Consider the following 17576-nt stretch of genomic DNA (forward strand, 5'->3'; position numbering starts at 1 on the left):
CATTGACAAATTATGTCAAATGTGAATGGCAATTGATCAAGTCTTCTTTCTCTTTTTCTCTTGTTCCTTCTTTGGGGTAACATGCATGTATAAAGTTAGAGGAACTACTTGGGGTGCTCCCAAAATTGCCCTTCAATACTTAACCCAATGAAAATCGTTTAGGAAAGTATGAGCTATTTCTATTTTATTAGAGTATCTTGATGGCAATGATTTGTTTTTCTCTTATTATAATTTTTAATTATTGAGAAGGGATTTTTTATATATGTATTTTACATAAGTTAATGGTACTCATTTATACCATTCTACTCCTCATACCTTGTTATACTTTATAGAGTTATGCTATTCGGCCAGAAGTAGTGCTCGAAGAAGTGCCACCCCAGAACGAAATTACAATTTCACCCATGGTCCAATTGATAGAAATACCCTTGTTCTAATTTCAGTCATTCCCTCTCTCCGACGCTCAATCTCTCACTCTTTTCTCTCTCACTTACTCTTTCTCTCTTTGTTCTTTCTTGTTCGACCCTATCCATCATGGAATCTCTCATTCTTCTCACTATCTTCTCTCTCACTTGCTCTCTCTTGTTCTCTCTAGTTCGACCTTCCCCATCGCTCAAAGACAAACATGCCATAGTGCGAGCCTTCTTCTTGGATTGCAGAAGGGCCATCGTCTTCCACCCGTGCGACTTCATCTCTGGCCTTCTCTCGGTCTCTTTCACTCTAAGGCACTCTCACGTCTTCATTGGCTTAGATCTACAAGGAGGGAGGTAAGTCTTTTAGACATTTTACTCATCAACACACCTACGTGTTTTTTGGCTTTGGCTGAGTCTTTAATGTTAGATCTAGGGAGATTGGGCCGTTGGATCTTGCTGGTTTTTGGGTATATTGGTCGATGAGCCTTTGGGTGTCGGATGGTTGCCTATGATTTTCGGAAACCACCAGTCATGGTGGCCAGTGGCGACTGGCAGTTCGCATTTGGGTTGCGACTTATTTGTATTTGTCGCAGTTGTGACAGCCCTTGGTTGGGTGCAAAATCCCAATCTGTTGGTCTCCATTGTTTCTATTTCTCTGTATATATTAATGTACCATATTATACTTCTAATAAAGTATTGACTTTCTATAATTTTTTTAATTTTATTACAGGCAATCAATTCTAATTTAGGAGACGAAGGAAAGGCCCAATGAGTAACATAGGTATGTATGATTTTTCTCTAAATAGATTGATGAGCTATTATATTTGTATCTCTAAATGGTAACTTTATCACATAGAATTAGAGGAAAAATGTAAATTATTCAAATGTGGTAGGTAATAAGGCCTTATTTATGAGAAAATTAGTGATTTAAAACAAGAAAAACAAAATGTTTGTGGACAATGCAAATTATATAGGTAACATTGTATTATCTTATGCTTGTACCTTGTTTTGATCTAGTGAATCATAGTGTGCTTTCGAAATTAGTCAAAGATAATGAGGAAAATTGCTAAGATAATGAGGGTTCTCTGTTAAATAACGAAGTAACAGGAGAATATAGTGATCCTGTCGCTAAGGTTGGAATGAAATTCAATGATGAGAATGAAATTTATGAATTTTACAAACGATATGCTTACCATGTGGGTTTTCCAATAAAAAAAAGGAATTCGAAGAAGGGTGAGGATGGGGTCGTAAGATATGTGACTTATGCATGTAGCTGAGAAGGCAAAAGAACTAGTCAAGCTAGCATTTCTTTGAAGCCTCAACCAACAATTTGAATAAGGTAAAGCTAAAATCACTGCCATATTAGTTGTTTTAGGAACATGGAAAATAAGCATGATCCATCTTGAGCATAACCATGAAACAAGTCGAAGCAAATCTAGGTTGTATAAATGCAATAGACAGTTGAACGAAAAAGTGAAGTGACAACTACAAGTTAATGATATAGCTGGAATCTCGCTACAGAAAAGTTATAACTCAGCTGTTGTTGAGGCTGGTGGGTATGAGAACCTGACATTTGTGGAAAAAGATTGTAGAAATTATATTAATAAGGTGAGAAAGTTAAGACTTGGGGAAGGAGATGTTGCTATTCAAGCTTATTTTTCTAAAATGCAAGCCCTTTGTCTGGGTTTCTATTTCAGTGTCGACTTGGACGAAGAGTTCGATTGAGGAATGTATTTTTCGTGGATAATAGATGTAGACAAGTGTTTAAGGAATTTGGTGATGTTGTGACATTCGACACCACATACCTAACCAATAGGTAGGACATGCCATTTGCTCCATTTGTTAGTGTAAACCACCACGGGCAGTCGACACTGTTTAGATGTGGTTTACTTTTGAATGAGGACACCAGGGCTTTTGTGTGGTTGTTTAGTACATGGCTTTAGTTCATGGAGGATCAGACTCCCACTGGAATAATCACTGACCAAGATAAGGCTATGAAAAACACAATTGAGATAGTTTTCCCTAACACGAAGTACAGGTGGTGTTTGTGGCATATACTAAAGAAGTTGCCTGAAAATTTTGGGAACCATAGTTGCAAGGCTTCAATTCTTTCGGCTATACATGACATTATCTATAAATCACATAGTCCTAAAGTATTCGAGCAAGGATGGAGTTCAATGATTGAGAAATATGCACTGCACGACAACGATTGGTTGTCTGAACTATACACACAAAGAGCCCGTTGGGTGCCATGTTTCTTGAAAACTAATTTTTGGGCAGGGATGTCAACAACTCAGTGGAGTGAGAGCATGAATGCATTTTTCGATGGTTATGTACACTCAAAAACTTCATTGAAGCAATTTGTTGAACAATATGAGTGTGCATTGAGGTCTAAAGTTGAAAAGGAGTTTCAGGCAGACGTTAAGTCATTTTCTCATATGGTCCCATGCGCATCGAGGTATCCCATGGAGAAACAATTTCAAGAAGTGTACACAATCTCAAAATTCAAGGAGTTTCAAAATGAGTTCACAAGAAAGATATATTGCGAGGTTGTGTCTATCGAGGAGGGATCGCTTAATATGAGGTACAAGGTGCGCAAAGATATCATATTTGACTAAAGATTCATGGAGATAAAATTTTCAGTTGAAATTGACAAAGAGAAATGCAATTTTGTTTGCAGTTGTCACATGTTTGAGTTTAGGGGAATAATATGCAGACATATGGTCACAATATTGATTCGAGATGGTATCAGATCACTTCCTGATAAGTATATCTTAAGGCGATGGAGGAGAGATGTCAGTAGATCCTACACGAGAGTGAAGATTAATTACAACGGTTGGATTAATATGCGTAGTCAGTTAAGATACGATAAGCTGTGTAGTGTGTTTGCGAAGCTTGCAGACTTGGTTGCAAATGATGAATATAGTACCCAGGCAACTATGGAGTGGATGGAATCTCAATTGATTGCATTAAAAAAATCTAATACGAAGCCTAGTTATGGTAGTAATATACATGTTGAAGATAGTGTGCAAGAACAATTTCCTGATTCTAGAGAGGCTGCTACAGCTTCAAGCGTGCAAATTTTGGATCCAAGATGTTCGCAGACAAAGGGAGCCCCTAAAAAGCTTCACAAGAAGGGTCCATTGGAAACGAATTCCAAGAAAGCGAAGAAAGTGCCATTGGAAAGGAGTTCCAAGAAAGCGAAGGTATGCTCTAATCTTTTTTTTTAATTACCTAATAATGTAGTGCTCAAATTCCCAATTGTAATAATTGTTACTTTTGTTTGATGTCTAGGTAGGATACTCGAAAGTAAACGAAGGCAATGCCTCGATGCAAAACATTGTTCAAGACAGTCAAGTATTCAGTGAAGGATTTACACAAGGACAGTATCACGATTTGACATCGATCTCGTACTCAGAATTAATGGTAAGTACTTGGATGAGATTTGGGTAATAATCTAAAGTTGTCATTTTTTAAATTTTCGGACTTTCATTTAGGTTATATCCTAATCCTTACTTTTTTCTTTTGCAAGCTTCTTTTGGTATAGCTCAGCTATCCACGACCCGATGACAACCACTGGACGTGTTCTACTCACCAGCCATCCCGACCATCTAGTTTGCAAGGTTCAATTTATTTTTTGTTTTTTTATTACATTGTATTTACTGCATTATATTTATTATGATTAAATACATCTATCTCATGTTATTTTTTTTGTTGGAAATTATGATTAATTGCTTTTGTTTTAGTGTTGTAACCCTTGGAGTGTGATACCCAACAAGTCCAAAGCGATGATGGTAAGATCGGGTAAGTATAAAACTATCATAGGCTTTAGCTTGGGATTGATAGATTTAAAGAAAGGTCCAAACCCACTTATAGGAAACCCGATAAGAATATGGTCCAAGTAAATTTATCTTGTCTTTGAGCAAAGTGGGCTTGACCTAGTTACTCAGATAAGAACCAAACCTAATCCATTTTGGTTTGGGTTTTTCTTGGGACTGATTCTTGGCTTTACCTTAGTGGGTCTTGGATCGATAAATCTGAGCCTTGAAGCCCTACCTTCATCTCCTACATCATTTAATTCACTTGAAATCAGATATGGTCTACTGTTTTTTACATGTTAATATATACGAACTGCAATGGTTTTACCTCTCACTTGAGAGGAGAATGGAAGTTCAGTTCAACTTTCATAGTTTACTCTCATATTTGGTGTTTTCACGCTTGCAGGCAAGGAAACACATGGAATTTGTTTGTCGAATGAAGCACTACATTACTAGGCCTCTCTTCATAGATAGGACAACCAAGGCAATTTTTAAATTTTCTCTGTAAAACCTGTTGACTTGGAATTAGATGTTGTTGCTTATGAGACAGGATATGTCTTAGCATCAGGGCCATGAAAAGCATCAGTGCACATTTTGGACACATTTGAACAAATATCATAACACACACTTGGAAGTGAGGGATGAGTGTCAATGTTCAATGTGGGTGTCAGATACGTTGATATGTTGTAGGCACCTTAGGCGAATCCCACATCGGCCATGCAACGGGGGGAGATCTGGGACAGGTTGTAAGGTCGCATGACGAGGACGTCATGTGCTCAAGGGGGAAGAATGTAATACCCTGAGAGCCCAGAGAAGTTAGTATATATCTAGGATAGTGTAAGGAAGGAAACAACACCAACTGGATACCTTTTGGGTTGAATGTTGGCAAAGAACTCCCAAGTTAAACGTGCTTGACCTGGGGTAATCCAAGAATGGGTAACCCCCTAAGAAGTTCGTGTAGGCCTATCAGGGTAAGTTGTTCCGATCCTTCCTATCACTCGATGCGGGATGTTACATATGTGACCTTTGTAGAGGTTACCATGCTTCTTAGATAATATAAAGATTTTGGAAGACATGCTGTGAATGTTTTAGAAGATTGGAATATTTGGATTAATTAGCATTGTCCTTCAGAGAGATATGGTGAAAAGTAGATTTTTATTTAGGTATTTGTGTAAAGTGTAAAGTTTTGGGGCTTAAGATTTTTATTTAATCCTAATATATGGGTTAAGGCTTGATATGTTGTTGTATTTGTATAAATTGGAAATCTTACCAAGAAGAGGATATATCACATATGCTAGTAATGGATCAATTTCCTCCATTTCTAAATCTCATATAAATGTTCCTGTGTCCCATATTTTATTACATACAATATATTTTTGGGCAATACTTGGAAAAGCATCAGGGCCATGAAAATATATTTTTGGTTTGTGTCTTAGCATGCAATCACATACACGATCAATTGGATGCTGCATTACATGGCCCTGATTGCATGCTTTTCTATAATTTTGGGCAATATATTTTTTCTACAATGAATTATTACAAAACTTGCTTTTCCAAGTGAATCAATGAGGATCGTGTGTGTCATTGCATCCAGGGTCGGTCCTAAATTTTTTAGGGCCCAGGACAAAATTAAAAATTAAGCCCCTATATATATATATTTAAACATAGTAATGAAGTCACTCTTATTTTTCAACCAAGATCTAACATGTCCAAATTAACTAAAAATTTAACATTTAAGCCAAATAAATTGTATCGATTCAAACTTCAATATATTAAAATTTAGAATAAAAGGCTACAATATATAAACAAGATAAATACTTATAACAATTCAATAAGTTCTTTTTCATCTAGCAAAATAAATTCTTTTTCATCTAGCCAAAAAAAAAAAATTCTCTACATGCTAAATAGCTAAAGCAAAACAACATCAATCTATTTGAAATCTCTTTGCATCTTTAGCGTTAGCAACCAGCAAAACAAAAATATCTTTACATCCTCAATAGCCAAAACAAATTGCAGCATCCTACTTGAATCTCTTTGCATCCTCAACTACCAGCAAAATATCATCACCACTTGCAAGATAAGGTGAAAAATAACAAAATCACAACTAAAAAAGTATTATTTAAACTATTTTCTTCTTGCATTTTGAGAAGCAAAATCCTCGATGATGCTTTCAAATTCAAGTTTTTCTAACATCTCTTTTTCAATGGATAATATTGCTAGTCCATTTAGCCTTTCTCGTGACATGGTAGACCTCAAGTAAGATTTCAATAATTTTAATTTAGAAAAGCTTCTCTATAGTCACAGGTACAATTAATAGTATTATATAGGAAATCAAAATATTTGAAAAATAGTCTATATCTTTTACAAACTCTACAATTTCAAGTGTTGTGTTTATTGCTGATGGTAAAAGATATTGCAGCACCTGTAACTCTGAAAACAAATCAGTTGCATCAACATCAGAAGACTCACCATTTCTTAAAGTAGTTTCAAGCTTCACACAACAATTTTTCAATTCCTCATCACCCAATAAAGTTAAATTCTTTGAATTAAACAAGAACCCAAAAATAGCATCATATGTTTGCATTTGTTCAAATCTACTCCTTAATGAAGAAAGAGCCATATCCACTACACAGATGAAATAATTGACTCTAAATGATTCTTCAACTGATTGTACTGTCTCATTATTGGCATTCTCATCAAATTGTTTCTTTCTATGACTTTGACATTTTTTAGGAAATTCAGGTTCAATCCCCATATCACAAGCAATAGTTTTAGCTTCAATCATAGCAAATGCAAATCCATTTTCTCTATAATTCTCAAAAAAAGAAATGAGCCCTTCCAAATTTTTTAAAGCAGCATCAATGCACATATCTTTAGATTGTAACTTTTTATTGACTAAGTTAATTTTCAACAAAATATCATGCCAAATAATCATGCCTAATAAAAACTCAAAATTTTTCAGTTCATGTGTTGTTAAACTTTCAGCTTCACTTTTTGTTTTAGTATCTTCACTAGTTTCTGCTACTTTAAATAAAGCTTCTTTTATTTGAGCAGCTTGGGTTCTTATTGCTATAACACTCTCTACACAACTTTCCCAATGTGTAGTTGACAATGTTTTGAGAGTTAAACCATTTACATGATCTTGTAAAATCTTCCAACGCTTTGTAGAATTAGCAAAAACACAATAAATGTGTTGAACCACCCCAAAAAAGGATTTTGCTTTCACACAATAATTTACCATATCACATAGTGTTAAATTAAGAGAATGATAACCACATGGCATGAACAAAACTCTAGGATTTATTTCAAGTAATCTTCTTTGTACACCTTGATGTTTTCCTTTCATATTAGAGCCATTATCATAACCCTATCCTCTAACATCATCAATTTTAAGACCAAGGGACTCTAGGACAGATTGCAATTAATTAAAAAGTCCCAATCCTGGTGTATCTTTCACAATTAAAAAATCTAAAAAGTATTCTTCTATTTTTACTGGACTCCTTGACACATCCACACACCGTATTATCAAAGTCATTTGTTCCTTGTGACTTGAATCAGGAGTGCAATCAAGTATCACTGAAAAATATTTTGCTTGTTTGATTTTCTCAATGATTGCACTTCTAACTTTTGAAGCCAGCAAAACTATCAGCTCATTTTGAATCTTATGGCTAAGATAGTGATAGTGAATCTCATCATTTTGAATTCATCGAAAATGTTCTCTCATTATTAGATCAAATTCTGCAACCATTTCCAATATACCTAAAAAGGTACCATTATTTTCTTCATAAATTCTCTCTTTTGTTTCACGGAATGCAATATTATTTTTAGCAAAACATTTGAAAATAGAAATTATTCTTATCAAAACATGTTTCCAATGTTCTTTCTCTCTCCTAATTTGTTCTTATATGCCTTTATCAATTTTTTAATTTTTTTTCAATATGTTATGTAATTCAATCCAAGAACTCATGTTAGTTATGTGTTCAATGTTGTTTTCATGTTATTTAAGTCTCTCACTAAGATGTTTCCAATCTCTAAGTCCTTCATTTGCTAATTGGCTTCTACAACACATTGTTTTAAATAACTTACAGCAAAAACAAAATACCTTATCCAATTCCTTTGAGTATATTAGCCATTTTCTGTCATGAGTCTCTCCATTTGGTAATTTTCTCAGGTAATAAGTCGAGGAAAAATGTCTAAATTTTTCATTCATAGGAAATTTGATATTATTATCTCTTGCAGGACCTTTCCCACAAGTAAAGCTCTCATTTTTTCATCTAAATTATCCCAAATTCTTGGATTAAAAATGTTTAAAGGAAAACTAGATTCTATACCCTCAGGTTCAGTGTCTTCATTATTACAAAGATGATCAAAATCTTCATTCTCAATATGTTCATCTTCACCTAAGTCACCTACCTGTGCATTAAAATCATTCTCAGTTTCTATCAATTCTTCCACATGGTTTTGTTATTCAAATTCATTAACTAAATCATTATCAATTCCTACAAATTCTTCAACATGATTTTACTGCTCAGATTCATTGACTAAATTTTCAGTTGAGTTATCAAGTGAACTATTTGTTTTGTTTTGAAAAAATTTATTCAGAGCTCCTTTTTGGGATTGAGTTAATTTTTCTTTTTGTCTTTTTCTTTTTTGACTTTCAAATAGGTGTTTCTTACTAAGCATTATTACTTGAAAATAGAAACAATATAAGGAAAGCTAATGCAATTTTAATAATTAAAAAAATAAATAAAAAATAATATAACCTGAAATTTGAGAAATCCCGAGCACACCCAGCACTCTTCAAACTTCAAAAGCAGACTACTTCAAATCGAAAAGCGGACGACTTCAATTTCAAAAGCAGACTTGAAGTTCGCTGAAAAAAGTGTAAGTGGACTTGAAGTTCGAAGCAGACTTGAAAAGAGGACTTCAAGCCCGCTGAAGCGGGCGGACTTCAAGTCTGCTTAGTCGCTGAAGCGGACTTCAAGTCCGTCCGCTGAAAAAAACGGACTTGAAGTCCAGCACCAAGAGGACTTGAAGTCTGCTTGCTGGACTTCAAGTCTGCTGAAGGCGGACTTCAAATCCGTCCGGCCCTGAATAGTGGGGCCCCCCCTGAATAATGAGCCTGGGGCAATAGCACTGATTGCCCCTCTTCAGGGCCGGGCCTGATTGCATCAGAACTTTTCCCTCATACTTTCATGTTTCTGTAAAGTTGCAAAGCTAAATCATGCTGACCATACTTCCCATACATGTGCACATAAATAGTTATCTCCACATGGCTGATTACATATAACTTCAAATGCATAAAGAAAATACATGGTATCCAAAGTAGCCTCACATTATGGATATGCATTCATAACAACCAAAGGAATTAAGGGCAATCCCCTGACTACAGAATATGTAAATTAATTAATCAAATGGAGGAAGCATGAATATCCTAGAAAAAAATACAACATAAGTTCACATTAATCATAGCTGAGAAAGAAATCATTATACAATTAAGCACAACCTAGCATATCAAGTAATTGGCTATTCATTCTTCCATGCCTTAGACGGTGAGAAAGATGCACATACACGTACATAAAGGTGATGGATACTGATACAAAAAGATCTTCAAATATCACTGTCTTATGATATGAAAATACTAACAACAAACACAACCGCTAATTTAGGTACTATCATACCTAAATTACAAGTACATAATTACATAAGTACATAATTACACCAAAGCAAAATACCTAAATCTACTTTCATCATTTTTCATCACCCATAAATTGAATAAAAAACAACCCACTCCTAACACTATCATACCTCTAACAAACCTACTTTCTTTTGTTTTATACTCTTGAAGTTTCATTTTCAATTTTATATTTTCTTGTACAATACAGCTATGCTCTATCTAAAACTTTAATAACTTTTCTTTTCTTTTTTTTTAAAGCTTTTTCTTCAAAAATCTTGACTTGTTCTTGTAAAGCTGTCCCCTTATCTAACAATACTCCACGTAATATTTTCTCATGAGCTGTGCGTTCATCATCAATCCATTGAAACTATCTGCAATCATCATCCTGTCCACCAAATCATCCAACAATTAATTTCATTCATATTAACGACTTATACATTTATAAGAGAATAAATTACCTTCCAGAACCGACACCTCAAGAATTTCATTCTAGGATTACTCTTAGTCCATGATGTGTAGCACTTTACAGATACACCATGTTTACACACATTTGTCTGATGCGAACTACATGAGTTAATTGAAGCTTCACCCATTTCCAAATTGGAAGTCATAAATCCTGAGATAGTAAAATTCTTGATGATTTGCTATATCCAGAAATACTTTTTATTTGTTTTAAATAGTATAGGGAAAGACAAGATGATGAAGGAATTTCGAAAATCAAATTCTCAAAATCTAAACAAATACCATTACCAGCTACATCAAAACAAATTACAAATATCTATTTAGAAATATTTTCATGACCCAAAAAATACCTTAAGTTAATGTTGTTTTTCTTTTAAGTTTTCTTGTGTATCTGTTTGGAAGAAAGGTTTAGTCTCAATTTGTTCATCAGTCTCACATTTGTTTCAAATAATTTTTTTAGACCTTTTCTAAGGACCATAACAATAAAGTTTATCAAATAGAGCCATAACAAATAAAGTTTATATTCTTAAACAAAACAATATGCTCGGATCAAATAGAGCACCAAACAATGGTTAAATTGAAAACAATAAATTAAAGAACCATAACAAATAGCAGTCGAACTCAGACTTCTCAATACAAAACAATAAATTCTAGTCAAACAATGGTTAATCAAATAGAGCACCAAACTGTCCTTTTTTTTTTAATTATTATTACTTGATGAGAAATAAGGGAAAGACAAAGACACCATACATTCCCTCAAAAGAGGCAACTGAACGGAGAAGAACTCACTAGTTATAGAACTAAAGGAACAAACTAAATTATACAATTTCAGTTGGAACATGGGTCAATTGAAAACTACGAATTGGATCATACAATTTCAACACTTCCATTCATGGATTCCTCACCCAGTAACCCAAAAGATATTGCCAAAGAATAAATAATCAGAATAAATAATTCAACACTTCCATTCATGGATTACATATCAAAAAGATGATGCATAAATCACAAAAATAAATGAATCACACAGATGCCGAGTTATCCAAAATAAATCACAAAGATTATGTATGCCGAGTATTGAAAATAAATCATGGATTATGTATGCCGAGTATCCAAAATAAATCACAAAGATGCTCCATAAATCACAGTTAAACTTTCGAAAAACCCAAATTATGCGTATATACATATATATCATGGATGTATGCCGAAAATTATTACTGATAAAACTAAAAGACTTACCTTTGTGTAGATTTGTGCCACTTATACCGTGAAAATATGCTCGGATCGGAGATCAAACGGTTAGATCGAAGATCAGAGTGCTTGTGATACAATGAAAGATGTTGTAATGGACGAGGCGAAGAAGCTGTTGCAATGGAAAAGGAGGGAGATGGTCGTTTCAGTGCTGGCAAGAGTGAGAGAAGCGACGGCTGGCGGGCAGAGAGGGACCAACGGCTAGCAGGGAGAGAAAGACCGACGGTTGACAAGGAGAGAAACACCGACAACCAGTAAGAAGAGGGGAGGGAGGGCGAGAGAGAGAGGGAGACCGACGGCCTTGCAAGGAGAGGGGAAAGGAGTTGGAAGGGTTGTTCTTAGAAAGAAAGAGGGAGAGAGAGAAGGGGTCGAAAATTTTGAAATAGTTGATTTTGGGCCACAAATCATATCGTGAAATTCCCCAATATTTTGGCCTCGAAATATCATGAGATTTCTCAATATTCTGGGGGTGGCACTTCTTCGAGCACTACTTCTGGCCGGATAGCATAACTCTATTTTATAATCTCTACTGAAGTAACAGGTATTCTATCTATTTACCCTATTATATTTCCGTTCTGCGAGGATGACAATGGTAGTACATTGGTGCAACGACCGGCCCTTATATTCCAAAATGAAAAAAGTTCGGAAATATTCCCACTAGCTATGACATTGACTTACTGCACAACTAATTGTATAAAACTATTAAAAGAAAACGACTAGCACGCACATGCAACCTAGCTAGCTAATCAGAGTATTCATATTAATTAATTAATTAATAAAAATCATAATAACATAACCATGCGTAACCCCAAGGACTCCAGAAAAAGTATTGGACAGCTACGACTAACCCATATACCAACCTCCATTATTATTGACCTTTTTCTCCTATATTCATATGATAAAACGTCCATTACTACGCCCAGAACTGATGATGGTTAAGAGCATCAAATAGACTCTCGCTCGAACAAGACACACTCTTATTTATATTACATGATTGTGCACGCGTACGGGCTTTCTTCGCTAATATAATCGCAGCGACTATAGTACCAGCCCCTTGGATAACCGTAATTGTCATAGCATGGCACTGGCAGGCCATGTCCACAGTTACACGGCCCCCTGCCATAGCCTTCATAACATGGCCCGCAACATACTCCCATTGGATAACATGGGGGGTATCCGGGCACCGGAACCAGCACCGGAAGAGGAGCTTCCTTTTGAGCAGCAGGCTTATCTTCTTTGGGCTTATCGGCTTTGGGCTTATCTTCTTTGGGCTTTTCTTCTTTGGGCTTATCGCCTTTGGGCTTGTCTTCTTTGGGTTTATCGTCTTTGGGCTTTTCTTCTTTGGGCTTTGGAGGCACCTTGATCTCAATGCCCTTGATGGTTTTTCCACCCTTGCAGCACAATTTGTCACGAATTTTCTCTGGGTTGCAGCAGACAACAGTGATCGTCACCGTTCCTTTCTTGACATCGTAGACTTGGTCTCGTATTTCTGTTGTCCCAAACAGTTCCACCCCAACCCACACACAAGAACTCAGTTCAATTTATCTTGAAATTTCGTATGAAACAATTCAAATACTGTACACGAATATATATATATATATATATACATGCATGCCTGCACAGTATCAATTAAATTTCATGTCAATGGGAAGGAGGAGGCTAATTAGGGACTCACCACGAAATTTGGCCAGTATTTTCTTGATCTTCTTGTGACAACTAGGGCACTCAAGGTCTACCTTCACCACCATTATTGTAACCTGTCACATGAATAGCCCAGAATAAAGTTATAATTTTTGAAGGGAAAAGGAAGAAGAATCGAGGAACAGTACTGTTGGATCGGAAGAAGATAAATCTTGGTGAAAGATTGAATTATGGAGTAGATGTGGAGGAGGAGGAGGAAAATAATTGAGCCAAACCCAGAATTGAGAGAAGGGAATATTTAAGCATGCATGGTTATTGACACAGTACATACCTTGTCAGCCATATAGTTGGAGCGCTTCGATCAGATCTGAATTGAGAGACGAAGGAATTGGTGCTACTGTTTATTAAACTCTGAGAAAGAAAGAACGAATGAGAGAGCGATAAGGGTCTATTTATGTGCGTGAGTGGTTGGGTGTGTTAGTTTTATTTTTTAATCTATAAGAAAGGATAGGGCATGGAGATTAAGAAATATATATATTACGTCAGAGTATGCTTAGGTGGACGTTGAAATTCATGCCATCAGCAAAGTTGTCTCTGAATTGATTTTTCTAAGAGAGGTGGGGCTGGGGAGGGGACTCTCTCCATTGCCGACTCTTCACTCTCCTTGATGATACTGGACCGATCACCGAGGTCTGCCTTGAACCAAGTACCTGCAGGGGCGGGGCTGTAATCCCCCGGGAGAACTCCGACGCTCAAGTCAGTAGAAGAAATATGCCCAAAATAGAAAATTGAACCAGTAGTCAGATGATCCGTACCTGTAGAAGTCGATATCTATTTAAAGATGGGGTAAAGCACACATTGAAGGGATAAGATAAGTCTTGAACCGGACGTTGGAGAGAATCTCGATTAACTGGGTCAGCCTTGTTCAAAATTAAATATGAGATAAATGATGAAGATATAGGTGATACGTGGCACTTTTTGGGGCCGGCACGTGGCGGCACCACATTGGAGATCTCCAAGGGTAGTATAGTATTTTTGCCCTTAGTAAAATATTCCCTCATCACTTGCCCCCCCAACTCCTTGAGCTGCGAGGGAGAGGAGCTCGGGCAGCTGAAGGAGTAGTCTTCTCAATTTTTCCTGAAAAAAAAAAGAGATTTTACCAAAAAGATAAATGAATAAGATTAAAGAGCTCTATTATTGGCTTTGTTGGCTCGCTTCCCAACTAAACATCTCATCCCCACTCCCCATGGCCCTCCAAGAATTCTATAAAAAGGGGGGGTGGGGATGGTCCCCTCTTCACAAACACTATTGGAGTGGAAACATAAGGTAAGAGATCTTTCCTCCTCCTTTTTTTTTTTTTTTTTTTTTTTTTTTTTTTTTCATTTCAGTTTTTTTTTTTTTTTTTTTTTTTTTAAAAGAACTTCTTCATTTGCGTGGCCGAGACCAGAGGTCTCGGCCACGTTTGGTCTGGGAGGCGCGGGCTGAGGCCGCGCGGGCCCCGGCCGCGCGGCTTGCCTGCGCGCGCGGGCCGAGGCCGCGCTGGCCGAGCCCTCCCGCCTCGACCGCGCGGGCGCGCGGCTCGCCTGCGCGCGCGGGCCGAGGCCGCGCTGGCCGGGGCCTCGCGCCTCGGCCGCGCGGGCGCGCGCGGGCCGAGGCCGCGCTGGCCGAGCCCTCCCGCCTCGGCCGCGCGGGCGCGCGGCTTGCCTGCGCGCGCGGGCCGAGGCCGCGCTGGCCGGGGCCTCGCGCCTCGGCCGCGCGGGCGCGCGCGGGCCGAGGCCGCGCTGGCCGAGCCCTCGCGCCTCGGCCGCGCGAGGGCTTGCCCGCGCGCGCGGGACTCTTTGTCCTTTTTTTTTTTTTTTTTTTTTTTTTTTTTTAAGAGGCCCTTGGTCTCGACTTTGAGACCTCTTTTCCCCTTATCCCCCTTTTTTTTTCCTTTTGCGCAGGATTCTCACGGGGCTCGAGAGATTCTAAGTGGTGCCTTCAAGTTCATCAAGGGACGGACCGGCTCCCTCTTAAGGGTTCTCTCGTGCGTTTTTCTTCCATCCTTGGAAATCTTCTCATCACCCGGTATTCCTTTGCCTCCCTTCTCTTATTTTTTGTGGCTTTTTCTTGTCTCTCTTCCCCATGTCACGTTGCTTTGGTAAGTCAATCTCCATGGTCTCCTCTAGCAACTCAGATGGGAATAGCTCGGACCCTTCCAGCTCCTCTAGCTCCTCTTCTCAGTCTGGTAGGCAAATAGGAGACGCTGGGACCTCTCGTCCTCGTCCTCATGCCCTATCTTTTGATAATGATACCGACACAGAGTTAGAGCTCCACCATAACGGTCTCCCTGATGACCTAACCCCTGCCTATTCTTCCTTGTCCGAGGATGAGGTCTCCGAACTCGCCCGGAAATATCATCTCCCCGCTACGGGCTATTGGTATTCTACACCCTCCAACTTTAGAGCCCATCAATCCCCTCCGGGGGCTTTAACCATCTATGAAACCTCTCTTGAAGCAGGGTGTCGGTTCCCTTTCGAAAGCACCCTTGCCGAGATCTTTCGACTCGTAGGGTTATCCCCTTCTCAACTAGTGCCCAACGGGTGGAGGAACTTAGTATCTTTCGTCATATGTTGTCGGGGGAGAGGTATTGTCCCCAAAGCTAAACTCTTTTTAAAATTATTTCGCCTCGTATGTGTTGATAAGTCCGAGTTTCGCTATTCTTTCATGGCATACCCTGGCTGTAAGTTTCTCGTAGACACCCCGTCCTCCTTAAAAGGTTGGAAAAATCGATATTTTTTTATGGGATCCGGCTCCGCTACTATGGGTGTGCCCACTGCCTGGCGTCGGCCTTCCCGTAAGAATTTCCCTCGTGAAATGACCCCTTTAGAGAGGAGGGACGCCGAGCTTTTGATGGGTTTGGAGCACGTCAGTACCGCCAGGTTGATTAACGAACAAACCCTGTTTCTTGGGGGTCTATGTCGATACCCCTGCCCAGCAGCCGACACTCCCTTAGGTTGATTTTTTTCGTTCTCTCGCTCCGCTTCTTGCTTCTAATTTCTGCTTACTTCCTTATTCTGACATTTGATCTTATTTTGCTTTGCAGCCAAGATGATCGATGATGCGGAGCTGTGGGGGACCGACAAACAGGCTGCTGAAGAGGCCAAACGGGCCCGGAAGAATGCCAAGAGGCATACTCGAGACTCCAGGCTCCCACCTAGGCATAAGAAATCAAAAGCGTCCGGGTCCCGCTCTTCTCTGCCCCACACCGAGACAGGAGGCTCTCAGGGCACCGAGCCCCTCTCTGACCTGCTTGAAGAAGAGGCGCCTATTCCCGCCAGGGCTCTTCACCGACCCAACTGGAATGTCCATGAAACAGACCACAGCAGCGAGGCTTGGGTGGCGACTCAGCTTATTCAGGGCCTTCCCACTCGGGCAGACATGGAGGGGGCCGCCGACCTGACTTCGGAGACCTTGGAGTCTTGCTACGGCCAGGGCTTGGTTCAGGTTAGCCCTTCGGACTTTTTAATATAGAGAACTCTCGTCCCCTATATTCTAACTCTGTGCTATTCGAACAGAGTATTGTCGCTCATAACGAGCTCCAAAGGCGAATGGCGAGAAATTCACAAAGGATGTTGGAGATGGATAATGCTCTTGCCGAGTGCCATAGAACCATCGAGCAGCGGGACGAGGATCTGAGGGCTCAACATCAACGAAACGAGGAGCTTGAGGGACGCTTTCAGGGGCTCGAGATTAGCCACCAGGCCCTGGAGGAAGAGTTAGGACGGACTCGGGAGCGTAACCGGGAGCTTGAAGAGAAGTATGCCAACCCCACCCAACTCCCTGAGGTGAGAGGATTTATTAGGCATGAGCTGCAAGGGGTATGGAAGAGAGGTTTCACTCGCTGCAAGGAGGAGGTGCAAAGAGCTTATCCCGACCTCAGTTTTGCTCCCATCAGGTCCATGGAGGATGTGATCGCCGAGCTCAGCCGAGCATCATCCTCCCAAGCCCCAGCAAACGAATCCGAGGAGTCCGAAGAAGAAGAAACCTAGTTGTTCGTTGCATGTATCTTCTTTCCCCAAGTTTGGGTTATATTGGACTTCTGATCCTTCATTGAATAAAAATGCTTCGAAGTTATGCCTTTTTTGTAATAGTTTGAGCCAAGTGATCTCTGTTACCTGATTTCTTGCTCCTCCATTTTGCTTTTATTTTAGGGGTGGCCCCCTTGGGGCCATATCTGACCCTTGAACTCTTCCTTTTTATTAGGGGTGGTCCCCCCGAGGCCACATTTGACCTGTGAGTTTTCCTTTTTATTAGGGGTGATCCCCTAAGGCCATATTT

At 39.0% G+C, this 17576-nt stretch overlaps 1 protein-coding gene across 2 annotated transcripts in view; it reads right to left on the reverse strand.

Moving 5' to 3' along the window:
- The window catches only part of LOC127795803 (protein PYRICULARIA ORYZAE RESISTANCE 21-like), a 59220-nt gene extending 45467 nt beyond the window's left edge, over positions 1-13753 (reverse strand). Inside the window, exons 1-3 of one of the 2 annotated variants that reach the window (XM_052327712.1) lie at positions 13588-13753; positions 13291-13372; positions 12751-13104 (exon numbers count right to left, since the gene is read on the reverse strand). In XM_052327712.1, the coding sequence (XP_052183672.1) occupies positions 12751-13104; positions 13291-13372; positions 13588-13599 (448 nt within the window). In that variant the 5' untranslated portion in view covers positions 13600-13753. Of the gene's footprint in view, positions 1-12350; positions 13105-13290; positions 13373-13587 lie in introns of those variants that run through there. The other variant, XM_052327711.1, reaches the window with a different exon arrangement.
- Positions 13754-17576: the final 3823 nt, after the last annotated feature.

Source organism: Diospyros lotus, chromosome 2, assembly GCF_014633365.1.
Source record: "Diospyros lotus cultivar Yz01 chromosome 2, ASM1463336v1, whole genome shotgun sequence".
Taxonomy (NCBI): Eukaryota; Viridiplantae; Streptophyta; class Magnoliopsida; order Ericales; family Ebenaceae; genus Diospyros; species Diospyros lotus.